This window comes from Meleagris gallopavo, chromosome 1, assembly GCF_905368555.1.
Source record: "Meleagris gallopavo chromosome 1, MGAL_WU_HG_1.1, whole genome shotgun sequence".
NCBI lineage: Eukaryota > Metazoa > Chordata > Aves > Galliformes > Phasianidae > Meleagris > Meleagris gallopavo.
Genome location: NC_139404.1, coordinates 101,177,113 through 101,200,435, shown reverse-complemented (window position 1 = coordinate 101,200,435; position 23,323 = coordinate 101,177,113). Strand labels below are relative to the sequence as shown.

General features: G+C 42.4%; 1 protein-coding gene across 2 annotated transcripts in view; it reads left to right on the top strand.

Annotated features, from left to right (window-relative positions):
• The window catches only part of CYYR1 (cysteine and tyrosine rich 1), a 58,078-nt gene extending 35,500 nt beyond the window's left edge, over nucleotides 1-22,578 (top strand). For both annotated transcript variants that reach the window (XM_085241518.1, XM_085241523.1), the window contains exons 3-4: nucleotides 17,882-18,039; nucleotides 20,328-22,578. In XM_085241518.1, coding sequence (XP_085097644.1) covers nucleotides 17,882-18,039; nucleotides 20,328-20,461 — 292 coding nt within the window. In that variant the 3' untranslated portion in view covers nucleotides 20,462-22,578. The remainder of the gene's footprint in view (nucleotides 1-17,881; nucleotides 18,040-20,327) is intronic.
• Nucleotides 22,579-23,323: the final 745 nt, after the last annotated feature.

The following is a 23,323-nucleotide window of genomic DNA, read 5'->3' as shown; positions in this document are numbered from 1 at the left end:
CTCAGTGGCACAGAGAGGACCAATTAATATTTCCTTTTATTAGTCTCTTTGGCTTTTTAATATAGTTGCTCTCCGATTTCCATTTTTTGTTTTCTGTGCCATATTGTGTTGTCTGCCTTTTTGTTTCTCATTACTCTGCTTTTATTTACCACTCCTCCAGAGCTGGGAAGCACAATTCTGTTTTGAGCTTCAGACAATTAAATGTATAATTAATTTAACTGAGTGGACAGGTCATGTTGGCAGATCCATGCCATGCTTCTGGTACAACCAGCATCTGAAAATGTGAATGCCACTCTCATGCCACAGTGAAGCCAATCTGAAAGTACCGTCATTTGTCTTGACAAGGTAAAAACATACATGCAGGCCTATGTGTTTGCTTGATACTAAAGTGTTCCTATGTTTTATATGTAATCAGTTGATACGTGCAGATGCTTCGGAAAGAGAAGTATTGAAAATTTGGCCAAGTTAAAATGGGGGTTGCTAATTTAGATCCTTCTCTCAGTCTCTGAGCCCAGAGCTCTCCCCTAGCTTTGGTGACTTAGCACTGACTCAGAGAGAGATGAGTCCTTTTGATGTCTTTGCTTTTTTTTTTTTTTTTTTTTAAACCTGCTGCAGCTTAGCTTTGAATTCAGAACTTTTGCTTCACTCGTAGGTCACTGTGACCAGGCTCCTGCCATCTCAGGCAATATATCACATGGTTACTGTTATAAATGTGCCAAGCTCAATATTCACACCTCATAAGTAGCTAATCCCAGCTGCATCTACCAAAACACTGTTCCAGAGCCATGCTTTTCTGACTGTAGGAAATCTATTTTGCAAACTCCCTCTACAAATCTATTAATTCCGGTGATACATGTATAAACTGACCCTGAATCTCCTACTTTGATACGCAGTTGTTGAAATAGCTTTTTTTCATCCCTTGTTGAGTGATGCTATTTCCAGACCAGGATAGTTTTGGGGAGTTGCTGTGTGGCAGAGTGTATATCCTTGCATGCATCACAGCGTTCTTGCTTAATATGTAAGTAAATGGTGCAAGCTAATATGCATTTGCTCATTAAGTGGTATAATTCCTGTTTAATCAATGGGATACATGGTTTGCCTATGGCAAGAGACATAATTCAATCCATTTTTCTAGGAAAATATTTCTCTGTTACCTCACCATGGTGTTGACCAACCAACCTACTCTTTCCAACAAATACACGTGTGTCTGAAGTAACTGTAACGGGCTGTGGCACTTATAAAAAAAATTGACCCCATGAACACTTATCTTAATAAAAACTGTATTAATATATGGTTTAGTGGTGGCAGATGCTTTTGATTTTGACTACTTTGTAAGCCATATAATGGTATTCAGACACTTCTTTCACACTGTTGCAAAATTGTGTAGAGTTTAGATTAGTAACAGGTCATGACATAACAGCAGTACTTAAAGCCTCGAGGAAAACTTCAAAAAATGTTATGTTCACAGATCATCCTGTCAAAATAGCTCAGATTGCCGCTACATCTGTTTTGGCTGCCAGAGATATTTGCATGGAGAAGAGCTCCTCTGGCTCACGGATGCTGTTGTTGTTTCACAGAGTGATGCTGAGCACCCAGCCCTGTTTGAGAGCACAAACCTACTAGAGCGTGCAGTATGGCAAAGGACACCTGAAGGTTGGCTGCATTTGGTGTTCCTGGGTGTGTTTAACTGCTGTCAAATGCGATAATGACAGCATGGGAAAGCCCTCTGTCAGGCTGCCTCGCCTTGCAGAGACAGGGAGCAGAGCATTTCGTTTTGAATAGCCGAGCCAGCATTAAAGCTGTTACCTTAGGCAAAATGAAAATGGAAGGATAACATTTTAATTGTTTGACAGACAGCGGATTTAGGCTTCTATTCAGCAAAGTACATGGAGTCTGTTGACTTCCTTGGGAGAGTTATATTTAAACCTAAGCATATGTTTAAGTTCATTCCTGAGGTTGCCAAGTGGGGCCTTCAGGGAGAGCGCTTCTCACATCCCTGCATGGGAGGGAGAAGGCACTGGGATCTGTGCCTGAAGGCATCAGGACACTTTGCTGCATCTCGTTAGCATAAAAAGCAAGGTGAAGTGATGCTGAGGTCTGGGCAGAAGGGACTAAAGAGGCAACAGGGTGTCTGCTGCATGGCTCTACAAGAGTAACTGATATCTCCTGGGTTAGGAGGGGAAGGGATCTCAGTCTGCTGTGCCTCACTGCTTGGGGGCTTTCCCTGTCCTTCACCCAGTCTGTGCAGGCAAGTAAAGACCTCTTGAGCTTGCAAGGAAAGATATGGCTGAGACATCAGGAACTGGCTGTTCTCCAGCCCCCAAAGAGCTCGTGAGGTGGAAGAGATCAAGTCTAATTAACTCAATATTACTTAATTTAGCATGTGCATATGTTTTTATCTCACAGTGACTTCTGCATTCTCAGCATAGCAGCCTTCAACTATAGCAGTTTTTATCATTTTGTGAAACCTGCAGAAACTACAGAACACTTTCAGAATTTAAGTTTATTTTTCAGGTTTTTTTAGTTTTCTGACTCACGGTCATTTTCTTCAGAAACATAAAATGATTCATATACCAAAGCACTTAACTCGCTTTAAATTTGTAAATGGCACTTCATGCATACTTAACAAGGGTATTCCAAACCACTAAAACCATAATTTGCTTATACAACATAATAAGGCTTGAATCCTGCAAAGAAAGACTTATGTAAATAAGTTCATGGTAGGTTTTCAAAAATGGTGACCTATTTCAGCCATTCTGATGTTTCTTGGATAAGCAGCAAGGCCAAGCACACAAGGTCCAGGCAGTTCCTCTAGTGCCTTGATGATAACTTTCTGATGGAGGTGATGGAGGAGCCAACAAGGGGGGATGTGCTACTTGATCTTTTTTCTACTAACAAGGGAGGGCTGGCCAGGGATGTGATGACTCGGGGAAGCTTAGGATGTACAATCATGTAATGGTGGAGTTCAAGATCTTGTGTGGAAGAAGCAGAGTAGTAAGTAGAATTGCTACCCTGGACTTCAGGAGAGCCATCTTTGACTTCTTCAAAGACGTATATGGAGGAATCCCATGGTGGGCTAGATGGTAGAAGGTAAGGAGGCACGTGAGAGATGGTTGGCGCTTAAACACCACTTCTTCCAAGCTCAAGATCGTTGCATCCCTAAGAATAAGAAATTGGGAGAAGTTGGTAGAAGGCCTGTGCGGATGAGCAAGGAACTTGTGGATAAAGTGAAAGGAAAGAAGAAGGTCTGTGAAATGCAGAAAAAGGTCCTATCCACCTGGGATAGGAAGAATATGGAAATGTTGTCAGGTCCTATAGGGATGCAGTGAGGAAGGCTAAGGCCCTCTTGGAATTAAACCTTGCAAAGGAGGTAAAAAATAATAAGGGTTTTTTAAGTGTGTCAACAGTAAAAGGAATACTAGGGAAAATGTGGGTCCCCTACTAAATGAAGTGGATGCCTTCGTAACAGGGGACGCTGATTCAGAGATCCTGAATGCTTCTTTGCTTCAGTCCTTAGTGCTAAGACTAGCGCTCAGGAATCCCAGACCATAGAGTATATGAGAGAGAGTCTGGATAGAAGAAGACTTTCCGTTGGTCAAAAAGGATCTGGTCAGAGAGTATCTAGCCAAAACCAACTCACACAAATCCATGGGCTACAATGGGATGCACCCACATATGCTGAGAGAACTGGCAGAGGTGATTGCAGAATCTATCTATCATCTTTGACAAGTCTTGGCAAATGAGAGAGATGCCTGAAGATTGGAGGATAGCCAGTGTCACTGCAGTCTTCAAAAAGGGCAAGAAGAAGGATCTGGGAAACTACAGGCCAGTTGGCATCACCTCCACTCCTGGAAAGGTGATGGAACAACTTATTCTGGATCCCATCTCCAAGCAATTGAAAGAGAAGGTTATCAGTACTAGTCAGTGCGGCACCAAGGGGAAAATCATGCTTGACCAACCTGATAGCCTTCTATCATGTCATCAATGGCTGGGTAGATATGGGGAGATCACTGGATGTTGTATGCCTTCAGCAAGGCATCTCACCGTGTCTCCTACAACATCCTTGCTATGAAACTTAAGAAGTGTGGAATAGATGAGTGGACAGTGAGGTGGATGGAGAAATGGCTAGCTGAAGAGCTCATGGGGTTTTCATCAGCAATGCTGAGTCTGGTTGGAGGCCTGTAACTAGTGGTGTTCCCCAGGAGTTGGTGCTGTGTTCGGCCTTGTTCAGCATCTTCGTCAGTGACCCGGATGAAGGGATAGAGAGTGTACCTTCAGCAAGTTTGCTGATGATACAAAGCTGGGAGGAATGGCTGACACACAGACCAGAAATCTGTGCTACCATTCAGCAAGACTTGGACAGGCTGGAGAGTTGGGCAGGGAGGAATCTGATGGGGTTTAACAAGAGCAAGTACAGAGCCATACATCTGGAGAGGAATAATGCTATGCATCAGTACAGGTTAGGGGCTGACCTGCAGGAAAGGAGCTCTGCAGAGAAGGACCTGGGGAGTCTGAGGGACAACAGGTTGGCCATGAGCCAGCAGTGTGCCTCTGTGGCCAAGAAGGTCAATGGTATCCTGGGGTACATTAAAAAAAAGTGTGGCCAACAGGTTGAGGGAGGTGATTGTCCCCCCTCTACTCTGCCCTGGTGAGGCCACATTTAGACTACGTTGTCCAGTTCGGAGCTCACTAGTTCAAAAAAGACAGGGATCTCCTGGAAGGATTCCAGTGGAGAGCTACAAAGATCATTAAGGGCCTGGAGCATCTCCTGTATGAGGAAAGGCTGAGTAGCCTGGGTCTGTTCAGCCTCGGGAGGAGAACTCTGAGAGATGATCTGATAAATGTTTATAAGTATCTAAAGCGAGATGGGAGGCAAATGGATGAGGACAGGCTCTTCTTAGTGGTGTGTAGAGATAGGACAAGGAGTAATGGCCTAAAACTTGAACACAGGAAGTTTTGTACTAATATGTAGAAGAACTTCTTTGTGGTAAAGGTGACAGAGCACTGGAACAGGCTGCCCAGGGAGGTTGTGGAGTCTCCTTTTGTGGAGATATTCAAGACCCACCTGGACACCTACCTCTGTGGCCTGCTGTAGGGTACCTGCTTTAGCAGGGGAGTTGGACTCAATCTCTTGAGGTCTCTTGCAACCCCTGCAGTTCTGTGAATCTGTGATACATTCATAATGTCCATTGGCCTGTATCTCTGTGGTCTTCATAGGCTCCAGCACAGCACCTGTTAAGAAAGAATGAGAAAGAAAAATGCAATTGGTGCTATAAATCTGATGCAGAAAATAATGCAGAAGTGGCTCTTTTATTGCTTTCACAGGAGAAAGAGAGCTGAATATTAAAGTGCATTAGAAAAAGGAGATGGAAAGTGAAGATGAAAAACATTTTTTTTCTTTGTCTGCTCCAGAATTTCTAAAATTAAACTCTCAGTGTCTTATTATTTTTATTGGAAGATATGAGGGAAAAATCCTCCTATGCTGGATAATTCAAAGCCCAGATAGATTTATTTAGACTCAAAAAGCACAGTATTAGCTAGCACTGCCTTTCTTAAAAGCTGTTTCACTGTTACTCAGGCAATGCACATAAATTATGATTTTCTTTTAAAATTTAATCAAGTAATATATGAAGCTGAGTAATCTCTTAATCCAGACTTTTCCTCCCTGATCTTCCAGGAACTACTTCACATTACTCATTTTCAAAATAAATAAATAAATAAATAATCACAAAAACAAATCCTACATCTTTTTAATTTGCCTACCAGGCAGAATTCTATAAGTAGTAAAACATTTTGAGTTGAAGTTTAGTAAATCATAAATGCATTCTGGGGGTACAGTTTATGTTCTGAGTCAAATTTCTGAACAGTCAAAAGCATTTTTTCAGATTCATAAAGTAGCACTGCTTGGAGTCATCTGTTTATTTTCAATTACTTTATTGCTATTATTTTATATTATTTTCACTTGGTTGTTGCTGTCCCACCTGAAGCTGCAGGAAGCAGCGCCCAAAGGGCAGAGGAGGCTTAAACAGCCAGTGCAAAAGGGACATCCCTGAAGTATCCTAAAATCTTCAAAAGGGGCGAGGCAGGAGCTGTTGCTAATAAGTGGAGAAGTGGAAGTAACAAAAATGGTGAAACTAGAGTTTGAAGTACAGTTTTGGTAAAATCCAAGATCTTGCCAGGGGGAGAGAGCAGTTGGTAGGCTTATCAAGTATTCAAGCCATCGAGTGCTAAAATAACACTCTCAGCACTGTTGGACAGTACTTGTTTCAGAGGGAGGTAATTTGTGATGAAAAAATGCTTCCCTGCAAATAAATGTTTTGGGTGATTTGAGGTCCCATGCAATTTTTGAATATATCAGGATATATCCTACAATGCCAGAACAAGGTCTGTGATCCCTCCTTAGGGAGAATGACAAACTCCCCAAAAATGGGCTGAATGAACAGGGAGCATTTCAGAGATGATGATGTCTGTAATGCTCTTCCAGTTCAGTTGGCACAAAAAAGAGCCGCAATTTGCTTTGTAGTATCTGGTCTGTGGACAATTGTTTGGTGGCTTTTCCATCTGCACACTGCAATCTTCACCACCCTGAAAGCTCACGTTTGGATTTTGCTGTCTCTCTTGGGAGCTGGTAGTGCAGTTCTCTGAAGTGAATCACCAAGTGTGCATTCAGGGGCTACATTGCATCTAGGCAGAAATCTTTCAATATTAAAATATGTTTTACTTAGCAATTTATATGAACTACTAGATTTTTTCTGGGTTACTTTTGTCTTCAGAACTGACCACGAAGAAGGAAAAAAATGTTTCAGTTGGCCTCAATATTTCCGTAACTGGGAAGAAGATCTTGAGTCAGCAGCATGCATTTTTCATATGAAGCATGGACTGAATGCAAGATACCAAGTTTGAGGTTTTCCCTCCTCTACAGTATTTTGAGATAGAATACATGAAGCACAGCCTATGTAGGAGCCCCAGAAGGGAACCTGGAAACCTCAGGGTCACAGCCTAGAAGAGGCACATATACATGATGCAAACAGGTTTCTCATTAGCAAACCAAATAATAACCCTCTGTCGGAGTTATATTTGGTGCCATTTTGCCTCTCAAAGACAACTCTATCCTGAAAAGAATACAGCTGGCAAAGAAAACAAGTGCAGTTACCACATTTGACTGAGTCATTGAGTTTGGGCTACAGACGCATGGCCATTTGAGTTTATTGTGAATTTGTGCTACCACTGGGAATGGGAAAGGGCAAGCTTTTCCAGCACTGCCCTCCTAAGCTACTTGATCCTGCTCTGCTGTGCCAGCGTGTTTCTGGGAAAGCCTGAATGGTGCCATGGTCAGGAATCAGGTCCCAGCTCTCAACGTCTGAGGAAAGTCACTCTGATGCCTGTCTTCTTTAACCCCTCTATCAAAATGAAACAGAGAGAAGAGTGCTTTTAATTTTGTTGTTGCTGTTTTTTTCCAACAACCAGTTTAATTTCTTTCTTTATTTTCTGTCCAGAGGACATCAGAGGACACTCAAAGCTGCTCTGGCTTGTGCCACAGTACTCAGGGTTAGTAGCTAGGTTACACACACAGGGTTGTTAAGAAAGAGAAAGACTATGTGCTCTGGGTGACATCTCATTTATTCCTCCAACTAACTGGTTAGCAGATTGTTCCCTAGTGGATCACTGGCTGCCTCCAGGGTTTGATACAGGCTCAAAGCATGGAGCAAGTGTGCTAAAAATTGCTGAGTTATCAATCTTTCTGGCAACTGGGTAAAACAAACAAACAAACAAAAAACAGTGTAAAGCTAGGCAGGTCTGACTGTTACATGCTCAGAGATTTCAAGATCCGTCAGGCATGATGTCTGGAGTTGTGGAATCTTAGTATGGCTTGAGTTGGAATCTTAGTATGCCATGAGCAGGGCTGCCTCCTCCAGCTCGGGCTGCCCAGGGCCCCATCCAACCTGACCTTGAGCACCTCCAGGGATGGGGCACCACAGCTTCTCTGGGCAGCTGTGCCAGCACCTCACTGACCTCTGAATAATGAATTGCGTCCTAATATCTAAGTTACATCTCCCTTCTTTCAGTAAATTGGACTCTTAGAGCAAAAGCTTCCCAGGAAGGGAACTGCAGGATTCTCCTGCACTGAGCTCATGGAGTTGACAAAGTCTAGCATTTGCAGAAGCTGGTATAAATAAATTTTTTGCTAGAAAGAGTTTGTTAGGAATTACCAGAAAGATAATATTCCTGGGTTTCTCTGAAGTGTTTCTACCCAGTAAACAGCTTGGTGCCAAAGGTGAGTTATCTTTGGGTTTGCTAATTTTGTGATCTTCTTGGAAACCCACCACATCATCCTGACATAGTGCACTTTGACTGTCAGAGGGTTGCAAGCTGGGAAGTGATTTCAACCCCTCCCATTGTTGTTGGTTCAGAAAGTGTTTTGAAGGCAGGCTCAGCCAGCAATGCAAACTGCAGGCATAACGAGAATAAAAATAACTGAAATAAGGAAAGGTACTTTAGGTGCAGTTGTGCCATGATTTTCTATTTAAGACAACACTGGGCTGGACCTTGAATTCATAAGCACAATGAGGAACATTTTGAAAACTGGAAATTGCATTATGGCTTTTGCTTCCTTTCCAGGAAAACATGTGAAGCACATTACAGAGTGAGTGAAGGTCATGATTGCAAGAGACAGGAGAGGATGTCTGAACAGGGAAAGGTGGGACAAGGGGAACTGATGGAAGGCAGGGGAGATGAGGGTGAAAAATTGTAACTGGAAACTTTGATAGCATTTTAATTAGAATTCTGTCAGATAAGTTAAAAAGAAAAAATCTTTCTCCCTCCACCGTGCAATTCTTCTGTATTTCTGACGTTTTAAAAATCTCATTTTAATATAAATGTGCATTTTTATATATATTTTTTTTTTAACGTTTCAAAATTTTTTAACTGTCAGCCAGACGAAACCAGTCTTATGAAAATGCTGGACAATCTGAGACTGATGAAAATGTGTTTGCTTAACCACAATCAGTTAATAACACTACTGAGTGTTAAGTACTGTGGTTGCTGTATGGCAGTATGCACCTCCCAGCTGTGTTTCATGCATCATTCCCTCTGTTTATCCCATTATTTCTGAGGCAGCTCTGCTCCAGGCCTTGTCTCTTGAGGTGGAGGGAAACAGTTTGATCCCTGCTTTCCACAGTATGAATAGGGCAGGTGTCAGACCTGTGGAGTACAGGCAGAGGAAGTTCAGAAACTATTCAGAAACAGTGACAAAGGTGCTATTGCCTGCTTTCTGCTCTCCCATTACTGTAGTGGCTGCATTGAGCCATACACACCTTTCCAACATCACTTATTTTAAGCACTTTGCAGCCCTCCTGGTCAAGCAGCACCTCCAGCAGAAAAGCCTATGGTTTGGCATAAAGGAAGAAGGCATAAAACATCTACATCTTTCTCAAAAGGCAAATTGTCCAAAGAGTCTCTACAAGGGTAGCCCAAACGAGAACAAGCTGTAATTACAGGCCTTTTTGTTTTGCAGTTTGTATGACTTTCTCTGTGGTTTTGCAAGTGCACCAGTTACTCTTCATTGTCTCTGCAGCTTTTTAACAAGCTGTAGAAGGTATCCTATTGCTCATGCATTGGTAATACTAAAAGACAGAAAGTACTAGCCTTTAACCCTTTGCAAGATTATGTGGTTTAACAATATGGAGCAGTCTCAAATGGTGACCTATTATCAGTACCTGGAAGGAAAGGAGTCAGTATGTTTACCCACTACCTTTTCACTGTACATGTATGACTCAGGATATTTTGCTGCTTAAAATAGTAATCTTGTGAAAATAATAAGGCAGAGTGAGATGGGCACAGAGGAAAAAATTTTGAAAGAAATTTTGACAGCACATCTTAGATCCAATTGAATAGGAACAAAAGAGAGGGATACCACCCAAGTATATTTTGTACCCAGATTTAATAGACAAGATTTGTTTACAGATACAATCAAATCACTGTCTTCCTTAATACTGTAAAACATGCCTTTAAAGGAAGTTCCGGTAGGAATTTTGTCTATGTATGGTTTGCAAAGCTAAGTTATTCAAAGGCAAGCTAGATGGTTTGAGCTGCTACTCTGCAAACTAATTATTTAATTTAAAACAAGAGGCAGCATCCAGCTGACTGTTTATGAATTAGATGATTTTTCAGTCTGTGTTATCCTAGTTTCTTCCTGCTATGCCAGTAGAACTGTGAAGAGAAGGCTGCAAGTTCAGCCGTAGATACCTAGGCTGATAGTTATGTCACAACTTCATAGAAATCACAGAATCATAGAATGGCTTGAATTGGAATGGACATCATAGATCATCTAGTTCCAATCCCCATGCTGTGGGCAGGGTTTCCAACCACTAGATCAGACTGCCCAGGAATCCATCAAGCCTGGTCTTCAACACCTCCAGTGATGGGCACCCACAGCTTCTCTGGCAGCTGTGCCAGTGCCTCATCACCCTATGAGTTAAGAATTTCTTCCTAACATCTAACCTAAACCTCCCTGCTTGCAGTTTAAATCAATTCCCCCTTATTCTGTTGCTGTCTACCTGCATAAAAAGTTGTTTGCTTTCCAGTATGTAAGCTCCTTTCAAGTATTAGAAGATTGCAGTGAGGTCTCCCTGAAGTCTACTTTTCTCCAAGATAAACATTCCCAACTTCCTCAACCTTTCATCACAGGGGAGGTGCTCCAGCCCTCTGATAGGTCTTCATGGCCCTCCTCTGGACCCACTCCAACAGCTCCACTCCTTCTTGTGCTGGGGGCCCCAGCACTGCATGCGGTACTCAGGATGAACCTTCACAAGAGCAGAGGGAGACAAACTCCTCCCTGCTGGCCACCCCTCTTTTGTTGCAGCCCCGAATAGCATTGACCTTGAAGGCTGCAAGCACACACTGCTAATTCATGTCCAGCTTTTTATCCATGAGCAGGACCCTCATGTCCTTCTCAGCAGGGCTGCTCTCAGTGAGTTCTTCCTTCTGTCTGTACTTATATCTACAATTGCCCCAACCTGAGTTCAACACCTTGCTCTAGGCCTTACTGAAGCTCATTAGATTCTCATGGGCCCACTTTTGAAGCCTGTCTGCATCCCTCCAGATGACATCCCTTCCTTCTAATGTATTGACTACACCATTCAGCTTATTATCATCAACAAATATAGATGCTTAGGAATTCTGAGTTGGAAGAGACTCACAAGGATCATTGAGTCTAACTGTGGGCTCCACATAGGATCACCCAGAATCAAACCTTATATCTCAAAGCGTTGTCCAAACACCCCTTGAACTCCAACATTCGGAGCTGTGCCCACAGCCTTGGGCAGCCTGTTCCATGCCCACCACCCTCTAGTGCAGAATCTTTTCCTACACCCATCCTGACCCTCTCCTGACACAGCTCCATGCTGTTCCCTGGGGCCCTGTCACTGTCACAGAGAGCAGTCTGCTCCAGGTGAGGAGCTGCAGCCGCCATGAGGCCTCCCCTCAGCTCCTCTGCTCTGAGCTGAACAAACCAAGTGGTCTCAGCCACTCCACACATCTCTCCCCTCCAGACCCTTCACCATCTTCATAGCCCTCCTTTGGACACTTTTTATAGTTTTATGTCCTTATATTGAGGCACCCAAAACTGCACGCAGTGCTCAAGGTGAGGCCACACCAGCACAGAGCAGTGGGACAGTCCCTTCAACGAGATAGCAGTGTTGTAGGCTTCAGTAAACTGGTTTTATCCTTTAAATATGGCTACAGTTTCTACTACATTTTTACTTCCAGCAGCCCAGTACAAAATCCAGAGAATATTTGTAATTCGTTTTTAGCTGAGGGGTTCTTGAGGTGCCCTGGACATGAAGCCAAACTGCCCTTGGCAGCAAAGCCGCTTGGAGGAGCACTCACTGCATAGTTCTGCACTTAGAAGAACAGAGCAATTGGGAGGATGGGAAAAAAGCCCAGAGCAGGACTGCTTGCTCCAGTGCACTCAGGAGAAGACTGCATGTGAGATTGCAGCACTTCTGCTGTCAGAGTAAACTGAGGTTTGCTGACCAAATTAAATAAATAGCACCCTCTCTCTGCAAGTAACATCAAGTCTGATTAAGAGTTCGGGGAGTACATTTTTCAAAATGTCGATCACTGGATTAGAAGTTCAAACATCATTGATTTCTTTGTATTTTATTTTATCCCAGAGAATGATTAAAAAAAAAAAAAACTTTATCTGCTTCTTTTTGAATGCTTGAAAGGGGAAAAAAAATAAAGAGTATATATTAATATTAGCTGTAGTATTCCAAAATGTATTACATGCATTATTATTCTTATTATTCTAGAGATGCAGTGCCAGCAAATCACAGAGGATTGGCAAGGAATTAATGGAGGACTAAAAAAGTATTGGAAATTAGGAAAGATAATGAAATGGAAGAGATCAGCTGATCAAAGTGAAGACTGAAAATGGTACATCATTCTTGCAGTCAAAGGGTAATGAAATACAGTGGAAGCAAAGTGGGAATACTGACCTTCACATGCTTCTAAGAACTTCTTGCCATAGCTGGTCAAATTTCAGTAAGATTGCTAACATATGCTATTACAAAAATGAAAAGACCTTTATGCCAATAGAAGTGCATCTTTGGTGCAGAGCTCTACCACTTCTGCTGTGATAGGTTCTAAATTGACAGAACACTGTGGAGTGAGCTGGATTTTTGAAAATCTAGTGGCATGAGTTCTCCTGTGCCAGGTTAGCCAGTGTCCTGCAGGAGAGGACACATGTCCAGGCCTCGTAGCAGGAAACCCAGGGCCCGTGAACATTAACTAATGCATAATGGGAAAAACAGCCCTAACTCCCACATGAAAGAATGGATTCCAAGCTGATGTTACCTCTCAGAAATGAGACTTGGAATTACGATAAATAGTTCCATGAAATCTCATCTCTCAGTCATTTGACAGCCAAAAAGCCCTGATCCGATACCATGGATTATCTAAAAAAAAAAAATAGAGAACAAACCAGAAAATTTAATATGCATGTACTACATACTGTGTAGTATAATGCATCTGTTGCATCCTGACTGCTGCATGCAGTCCTCAAAAGTCAACAGAATAGGATGAGAAGGGCAAGCACAGGTGACCAGAATGATCAAATTCACCATATGCAGGGCAACTAGTATAGGGCTCCTGCAGGATTTGGGGAGCTGGCTTCCAGGTCTGTAAAATCATGGGCAGTGCAGAAAGGGATTCAGTTAAAACATGAGCGTATATGCCTGGGTTAGAGTTGTTGAGCTGCAAAACATTAGTGGAAGCTGAGGGAAACACAGGTTTTTGCACTTTACTTTCAGTATTCTGTAGGCATCTTTTTGGCTACTTGCTCCTATTGCATTTTCCAGCTTAAGAAAGCCTTTAAAGGTCTGCCAGGGAGGGAGAGGGCTGAAGGAAACAGAAATCAAGAGAAAACACCTGCTTGTGAACAACAACACATGCACATACACAATTAGAAGACAAAGAGATAGGGATGGTGAGCAGTGCATCAGATAGCATCCAGTCCCAGGAAGGCACCCATGGGTGCTGCCTGGTGAGGATACTGGTAAATGCACAAACTGAAACCTGGCCCCCATCATCATGTTTGGAGGACATCATTATGGTCTGTGGGCTTTCTGAAAAAGGTGATGGGAAGGTTTTTCCTCATCTTTGCAGTTCTGTACTAATAAGCCAGGCTTCCAGGCAAGATGTTGTGCTCCAGGCAATACCATATGTAAAGTCAGGGCAGAGGCCAAGAAGGAGAAACTGTGGCAATATAAGGATGACAACAAACTAGGAAGTCCATGCCATATAGCAGTGCAGGCTATGAAGACTTGGCTCACAGATTTTGGTCATACATTTAAAAATAGATTCCTAAGCTTCCTTTTGGAAGCACTAACCTGTTGAGCTGTAAGATTTTTAGGTCCCAAGGTGGAGATGACCTTGCATGCAGTGCTTGTCTGAGCAAATTTGTCATCCATTTTGTTTGCCTCCATCCCAAATCTCCAGCTTTCTGAGGGGGAAAGTGGTACCGAGTGAATTTCATTTTTACTTGGTAAGACTTGAAGGAGCAGCGTTGCTCTTCAGTTTCTTTCCTGTTCTCTGGTCATCTCAACCCTAGCACTCCCAGGTTGGAGCAGCAGCTGGTGATGCCCTGTCATCTGTGTAAAACATCCAGGTCACCAGGCCCAGCAAGCAACGGCATGTGTGTTACTGGGCACCATGGCCATGCCCTCTGCTTGGCTCCAGCCCTCCCATGGCTCTGATCCCCTGCACAGGGTTCTTTCTGACCAGCAGCATTAAGCCATAAATGAGATTTATGTTCTTTCCTGTGAGATTTTGCTAGAAACACTCCCAAAGTTGCTTCTTTGTATGTGACTTTTACCCTGACAATTTCTCCTGACATTTCCATACTTTAAAGTTATTTCTCCCCTCTCCCTCTCTACTTTTCTGTGCATTGTTCTTCTGTGGCATTTTTTCTCATTCTATGCTTTTGCTTCTGTAAACAACTTTGCATAATATTTTCCTTTAAATTGTTCCATTTCAAAGTTTTCCCTCAGTTTCAAACTTCCTAGTTGCTATGTGGCTCTGCTGTGTGGTTTCTAGGTCTTCTTTTGCTGTACAGTGTCCCTTATCCCTTAGGCAGGTTCCCTTGAAAAGCTTTGTGGTGGAGATAAAATAGAAAATACCATCACGGGGCTTTACCAGAGCTGTTGTGAGGGGCAGGTGCCCGAAGATCCCTGCATCAGGATGTGCATGTGACTCGATCACTGCCTGTGCTCCCTTGTCAGAGCACGTCTCCCCATGTCATCCCCACCAGTGCCCCTTAAACTAGAACACTCAGTTGCTGTAGCAGTTCAACTTGTGTGACTCTGGCTCTGATCAGGATCCCACCAAAGCCAGCAAATGCCTCTCTGCTGATGCTCAGTCAGGCTGCAGCCGGATTTAAAAAGTGACCTACATCTCCTTCTCTGTATCTCAGCCTCTCTTTGCGTAACTGCCCATGGATGGTCTAAATTTACCACTGCAGTGTGAAAACATGAATGCGGGAGCAGCGGTAGGCCTGGCTATTTAAACCACTTTCTGTCCTGGTTTCAGAGCAGCAAACAAGACTTGCACTTACTAGCTTTATCAACAGAGCTGAGCAAATGAATATTTTCTTTGGTGACTGTTTTTGGTTCCAGTTCATAGCTGTACCAGCAGGAGCCACGCTGGAGACCAGCACAAGAATCCGTTAGCTGATACTACTTAATTTGCTTACTGAACCAGGCTCTCTAGCCTGGCAGAAGTTATGTTTAGACTGAGAGACCTTCTCAGGCTTGGAAGCTTTGCCGATGGATTTCAGGCATATGCACATAGGAGCCAAACTTAGCTCTTTCTGAATTTCAGACACAGGCAGACATGGATGGGCTGTCTGCAGCTATGTCCTGCCCTGCCTTTGTGCAGGGACAGAACAGGGCCAGTCAACTAGCTCTGCCCATGGGAGACCAGGAGAACCTGCAGGGCTGCAAGGAAGACCTCAGTTCTCACTTCTGTCACCCAAAGCAAGTTGACAAGTAGATAAGCGTCTGTATAACTTCCTGGGAGCAGTGAAAACTCCTCTCGAAGATAGTATCCGACATTTTGCTGTCTTTTTTCCTTTCCTTATGAACACTCATATTTCTCATGTAGAGTATAATTGAATCTGCATTTGAATTAGTGGAGAGACACTGCTCTGGAGCAATAACAGTTCATGCAGAAGGGGAAAGGAAGAATGCAAGGTGGGGTGTCTGATGAGCACTGATGCATGAAACATGTTTGCTGTGGTGCTAGTGCAACCTATGGCTTGGGGCAGGTAGCCAAATGGCATCCATGTAAACCTGTCTCTAGAGACAGCTGAGAAACTCTTATTTGAATGGTATTTGAATTGGACTTATATTAAGATAGAATTTTTAACTTAGCTCTTGGAAAGTAACTGCATTAGCTATATGTTTGTGCAATTTTGTGCATTACCCACATCTGTCAGCATTTTGGCTGGAAGTTACGCTTTCCTGAGTGTGGAGCCAGTCAGGAGTGCACAAAATTGTAGTTTCTAGGATTTCTGGGAGATTGACCTTGCAGGGCCTACCTGGGTTGCAGGTGTGTGCAGCACAGGTCCTGAGGCCAGTGGTCAGTGGTAGCTGCTTCTGTTTCTTCTTCCTGGGAGAGGAATGGTTTGCAGTATTTGTAAGAGCATTCCATAACCACAACGCTTCTGGTGAAGGTGAAGCAGAAGTGATGATGTCTGTAAGAAGTTGTTAATACTGGTGAATAACAAAGTGCTTGATCTCAGCAATACTCCGAAATGGCTTTTAAGCTACTGGTTTTGTGGCCAACTGTTTGCTGCCATGAGTTAGCATTTTTAGCGTTTTGTAAGTTCAACCTTTATGTGTTCTGCAAAATACTAACAGGCTTACTGTCCCTGCACACTCTTCATTTATTGCTAAATGACAGCAGAGAGCGATTTAGTTCCCCAGTAGTGTATTTTAGTAAGATAGCAAGCTGTACAACTCTGTATTTGTTCTGCAAATCATATCCAAGTTCCTGAATAGCTGGTACGTAAAAACAAACTTTTAAATTCATACTTAGGTTCCTAAATAAAAGGATTTTTCAATCCTGATTTTTCACATATTGAGTGTACCCTGACTCTTGTTGACTTTGTGGAAGCTAATAGGCTATCAACATGTTGGAAGCCATGTCTGCTGCTTACTGCCATGTTGATATGGGGAAGCTAAACTGTTTAGACTCCTTTCATTATTTATCTTTGTGTACTGCTGCACCTGTTTCATTCTCTGCACTACAGTAATTCCTAGTGGAGCTTATTTCTGTTGACCAAACTGTCAGTTTGGGTTGAATGTATGAAAATGTCCAGTAAAAAAGTATCCAGCAAGGTTGCTACCTGAAATCCTTGCTGGTAGAATACCTGCACAGAGTAAGAACATTTCTGGCAGGTCACTGCTTTGTTTCATAAAAGGACAGGCTATAAATACTGTCATTCACATGTCGTTTCACTTCCTGTGCTTAACAGCAAACTCCAGTGAACTGTGTGTTCATGAGAAAGGCTCATTTTGCCCTCAGTATTATTGGGAGCTCCTCAGTGCCTCATAGTGAGGCTTTTCTCTTGCGTGTCAGTGCAGTGAGGCTTCCTGTCCTTTTTCTGTACGATTTCAAGGAAAGTCTGATTCATTACTTCAGGGGCTGAGCTAAATTCCTTCCCTTGGACCATTTTAAAAGAAATCATTTAAGCCTCAAATACTTGTGCTGGCTGCAGCAGCAGATGTGCAAAAGGATGGGTACTTGCTTTGCTTTTTGCTGCTCACCCTCAAGAAGAGCAGGCTCTCCTTAATCGCTGGGCTCAGAAGCAGAGCAAAAGGACTTTTTGACCCAAGATAAAATAAAGACAAAAACATTCTAGTGGAAGCACAGCAAGCAGGCACTTTTGGATGCTTCTGGAATATATTACTGGGAGTAGCTTGCACTTTCTTTTAGAAAGAAAATCATACCAATGCCTTTAGGAAAAAGAAGTCTTGTGTGATGAGGAGAAAGGAGGAAATTATTCTTGGTGATATTTAATTGCTTAAATGCAGAAGGTCTTGGAATGAGAAGATTTCACGTACAATAAGTAAATCAGGAGAGTGATTTGACACAATTACAAAGGTGACTTCGAAACAGTCTCTCCTTTTGATCTCTAAAATCTTTCATTTCTTCTATCCAGATAACCTCATGGGTCAAAATTTGTAGCATTTGCAGTAATCAGTATGCACTTTTTTCTTTTTTTTCGCTCAAATGGAGGCCACTCCTGAGGAAAGAATTCTGTTTCTTTTTTAAACATTATTTGGTTGAGACTTACTGCATATTTCCATTCCCCTTGCAGAGGCACAGCAATAGCTGGAATTGTTTTCGGCATCGTATTCATTATGGGAGTGATCGCTGGGATTGCCATCTGCATCTGCATGTGCATGAAGAACAACCGTGGCACCCGAGTGGGGGTCATCCGGACAGCACACATCAACACCATCAGCACCTACCCGGGTAAGGACGCCAGGTGCAAATGGGGCCTGAGCTCCTGGTGCAGGTGTAGCTGTGGGTAATCCTGCCTTCACAATGAAAGCTCTTCCTGATCTGCAGGGAGCAGCATGGCTCTCTACTGAGGAATCTCAAGACAGCTCGGTATGCACAGGGTTCGTTAGGTCAGTGGGCTAATGAAATCTCACCAGATGTCACATCAGCACAGCTGTATGGCAGCAATACACTCAAGCCTTGTTCAGAGCAGCCTGTGTTGTGCCAGACGGGCTTTTCTCCACATGCCAGAGGCTCTCCAATGAGAAATTGATTGGTTTTCTTCCTTGCTCTGAATCAGTGGGAACTTGGAGCAAGCAGCAGAGATGTCTATTGTGCTTGGTGAAAGACAGCAGGGGTCTGACAGTGCATGTCAGCTCTATCTAAGTACCAGATGTGCTCCTGCTTGGAAGGGTGTTAGGTATAGGAGCATCAAAGGTGGTTCTCCATTAGGCTACCAGGGTCATTTTCCTGGGACCCCCACCATGTTTATGTGGCTACATTATTGAAGAACAGAGCTGATCCTGGGAGCAGCATCGGTGTTTATGCTGCACAGCTATGTCTCTGCTTTGGTGACATGATTAATTACAAATCCAGAAGCAACTGCCAAGGGATAACTGAGAGTTCACTGTAATAAAAGGCAATGGTTTTTCACAGATGAAGTCCCCTCCTCCCACTCTTAGAGATCCCTTGCTTTTATATTCCTTTCAGTTCTAAAGGTTGCTGCAAACCCCAGGTGCATTAAGTGTACTTAAGGGCAAGCTATGCAATATTTAGTATGTCTTCCTTCTTCACATCCACTGCTCTTATTGTCTGTCTCTCCCTCATCTTCTTACTTTTCCGTTAAACTAAAACCAGCTGTAATCATCCTTATCATGGCAACATTGTTTTGCATAGAGAGATGAGTAATGAAATAAAACTGCAATATTCCCTACCATGATTTGCTGAAGAGCCACTTTAGAATCTAGCAGTCACCGCAAGCTGTAAAAATGACAGCAAAATGAAGGCTCTGGGGCTGTAGTCTTTTCCTCCCCAAGTCTGCTCTGGCTGTGACTCACCCCCATCTCTCCACCTCCAGGCAGTTTGTCTGTGCATTCCCCATCTTCCTCCGAGCAGTAGCACTTTTTGGCAGATGCACCAAGCTTCAAAATGGTATCTGTTTTCTCCATTGTCATGAACACTTCTGTAGTAATGAGTAAACTGGATTTTCTGTAAGATTTGTGTCCAGTATTTCCCCTTTCCATTGCCAGAATAGTGAGTGAGAAAATGCTTTTCCTTTTCCTCAGCCACAGCGGCAGACAGGTTTTCAGAGATCAGGGAGTGCTTTTCCTGCCACACTGGGCCTTGAGTCTCTTCTCCCCAGTGCAAACATCCTAGGTTTCTGTTTTCTTTCTGTTAAAGTGATATTTTGATTCCAGTCTGCTGGGAATGAAAGGCCTCCATGGTGATATGAACTGAGAAAGAGCAGACTCAAGCTTAAAATTCATACAGTGGGGTTTTTATATAGGGCCTTCAGTTCCTACCACGCTGTAATTCTGCAGCACTTACTGTCTTTTTGATCAGTGAATTAATCCTCCTCTGTGGTTAGCAGAAGTAATTGAAGAAAAGGTTTTCAGCTATTTCCAAGTATTTTTGTGTTGTTTTTTTTTTTTCCTGAATGACTGATCTGGTTGACAAACACAGGGCTCTCCTCAGAAGTCTCCTTCAGAGAGAACAAAATGAAAACTCTGTTATTCCTCAGCTTAAGACTGGGAGCATTCTAGAAAGATGTCCAAATTTGCCCCAGAAGCTGTGATGCTGCTGTGCTGCGAGGAGCTACCTGCTCTGTTTGACATGGCATGTCACACATCTTCTGGGGATCCAAAGGATGTTTCAGAGATCAGCAAAGGCCCTGCCTACGTAATTGTTATGGCAACATAAATCTGTGTTGATGATGAAGAGGATGAGACGGAAGAGATCTGATGAAAACCCAACCTTTCTCCTCTGAAAGTTCTCTGCTGCATCATCCTCGGTATCATTTGCCGTATGGCCACTGAAACATTCTTAAAAGTCTGTGGTCACAAGGATAAGCAGTGCAGAAAGGGCAGTGAACAAGGACTTAGACTGACATATAGTGAATGTATAGTGACAGTCTGAAAAAAGTAAATATGTTCTCAGTAGACTTTATATCTGTTCTGTGAAGGTCTGAATGTCAACTAGAAAATGCATGCATTCAAAAAATACTATTTTTTAACTACTTCTTCTTCCTTCTCCCATTTTAGTGACTCCACCACCATACAGTTATGAACATGAAATGGAGTACCCAGTTGATCTACCTCCACCTTATACTCCAACTCCACAGGCTTCGATACAGTATCCCCCACCCCCTCCTTACCCTGGTTATTCTGGAAAATAATGACCTGGCTTCACCCCGATGTTAACTGCCTGTTGAAACAGCCAGCACCATTGGAACAAATATTTTTGGCTCAGGGACAAGTAGGATTGGTTCTGCATCAGTATATCGGGTCAAATATCAAAATAACCGAGGTTTCCTGTGGCTCAGGACAAAGAAGAAACTGTTCATTCTGGACCATCACAACTCATGGTTAAACAATGTGTGACAAAAGAAATAGTTCCTATAAGTCAGTGCCTGAAGCACATAGCATCGGTGCTTAGCCTTAGCTGCAACCCTTTAGAGCGAATGGATATTGGAGTCTTCCTGTTGAAGAACATGCACATGGTTTAGATGATTCAAGAAGGTCTATTTCAAATTGCACAAGAGACAGCTGCTGTGACTTATTCTGCTGGAAAGTTCCAGATGTGGTCTTCAAACACGTTACACCTTTCTATGAAATGAGGGGAATAAGAAAGAACGAGGAAGACTGAAGCTTCAGTTTCTACTTTGGGATGATAATACATGATGATCAGCTGTGCGTATTGATCTGATAAGTGTTGCTGGAGTTATTCAGCAACCAAAAACTGATGGATATTATTTTTGGCCAAATGCAGGTTGTTTTAAGTGCCTACTTTTCAAGAAAGTTGAGACTAGTTTATGGCCTAATATGTAAACATAAAGAGCATTTTTATATGTGAATTACACTAATTTATAGCTGATGAACTTTTAGCTGGACTTAAATACTCTGCAGGTTGGACAAGGCTACGGTGCCTTTTTAAAACCAAATTATATGTTGATTTTTAAAAAAGAATATTAATTCAGGAATATTCACAAGTGGGAGAAGAAAAAGAAATCAATTATTAAAGCATCGTAGGTCTGTCTTTCAGCTGGGTTGCATGAAGATGTTTTTCTAAAAAAACAATCATACTGTTTTCCAGTAATAATGGTATCCACTCTAACCAAAGATATGAGAAGACTGACTGTGAACATCAGATTATTTACAGATATTGTCTTGGGCATTCTAAAACTTCAATTCACCAAACAATATTTTTTGCATTTGTCATGCATGTTGTTCAAAATTATTTAGTCTCTACTACAAAAAGTTCAAAGCTTCATGGCTGAAGGTATTCCGTGTGCTTATTGGGCTGATATTGAGTAGCAGTTATTTCACAACAGAGTATCCAGTTACCATAAGCATCATCCTTCAGTGATAAGACTTGCATTGTGTTCAGTTCTATATGCAAACCACAAAGGCACTGATTCTTTTCAAGATATTTAGAACTCTCTTAGTTTGAATTGGGTAGTCTTTTAACTCTGAGCAAAAAAGCTATTCAGTAGTTTTCTTGCATCCAAGACCTAAATGACGATTTTTGCTCAGATTTTGTAATTGTATTTATTTGCCCTTTCCATGCTGACTAACCTTATCCTCTTGAAGATCACACTAGAAACTAGAATTGCTCAGGAAACCCAAGCTGTGTCACAGATTTTGGTTGCTGAGGGTTCCTTGGGGCTTTCTCCAAGGAAGGACAGTTACATTCTCATTTCTGTTTTGCTGCTCAGAGGTAACAAATCCTGAACTAGGTTATCTTCACAATTGCTTTTGCTCTGGACTTCGTCCTGTGACATCTTTGCTGCTAACATGACCTCTCCTAAGATACAGATGTTCCTTGGTTGAAATCCTCCTGTGAAGTCTGACTTTCTGTGCACTGGGTTTTGGCACTCCCTACTTAGAACCATCTGTTGGAGTGTTGAGTGTGCCTTCCAACCTTCCCATCTGGGCTATTGGTCAGTGTGAAGAATAGAAGAAGCATGTTTTTTATTTTCTGTGGGAAATCCTGTTTCTACCATATCATTCTACACTACTACCTCAGCACCAGATGGTCTTTCTGTGCCAAAAAGTTACCTGTAGATAACAAATACTATCATTTACCCCATATGTGTATTTCATTTCTTTAAACTGAGCATGCAGACACACCAAAGAGTAGTTTGTATGTGAGGAATCCAGTCTCCTAAAAAATACAAAAAAAGAAAATCATCATAAATCTCCCTTTAAAGGAAGAATTTCTCCAGCTGTGACCTTTGTTAGGACAATTTACAAAGCAGATTTCTTGAATAAAAAGGTGTTTCTGTTAAACGAAGTCTTTGGTGACAGAGTTCTCTTTTTCAGCTTTGAGGCTGTATGTTGTTTTTGATGATATTGCATAAAGATACTGCATAACTATCTATAGATCACGTATTCCAGTGGAAAATTATGGAAATAACAATTTGGGAATTTCATAGTGATTGAGAGCTATTTGTTTGATATGAAAACTCTAGTGAGGATGTTGATTTTAGTATGCTAATAGACAGAGAGGGAAGGTTACTGTGGCTGTGGCACAGGACTTGATCTCTTGAATCTTCTGGTTTTCATAGCGTAGCACATGAGGTGATTGCCTGATTGCATGATTGTTGTTCTGGACTGGAAGCAGCAGAAACTGCAAGTGCTTGCAAGAGCACATATGCTTGCATATGTTCTGATGCCATTCCTCCCTTGCAGGAAGAAAATTCTGTGTAGCATCTTATTTAATCCTGTTTTGAGGATATTTCAAGCCGTGATTCATTTCACAAACTTAATTTTAATCTGGCATTTCTTTAAGTTTTTCTCCCCCAGAATAAGCTACTTCTAAGCCAGTCTCTCTGACAGCCTGTTTTTCTAGGGTACATATCAAGTAGCAGGAGAAATGTATTTAAGAGCTAATGACCCATTTGGGAGACGTTAGAAATTAGGTAATAATCAGTTGGAGGAGTGACAAGGCCAAGGCAAAGCCAAGGGAAGTTAATGTGCTAGGCTGCCATTACCCAAATGACACACTCCAGTGAAAAGATTGTTAATGCAATTGTAAG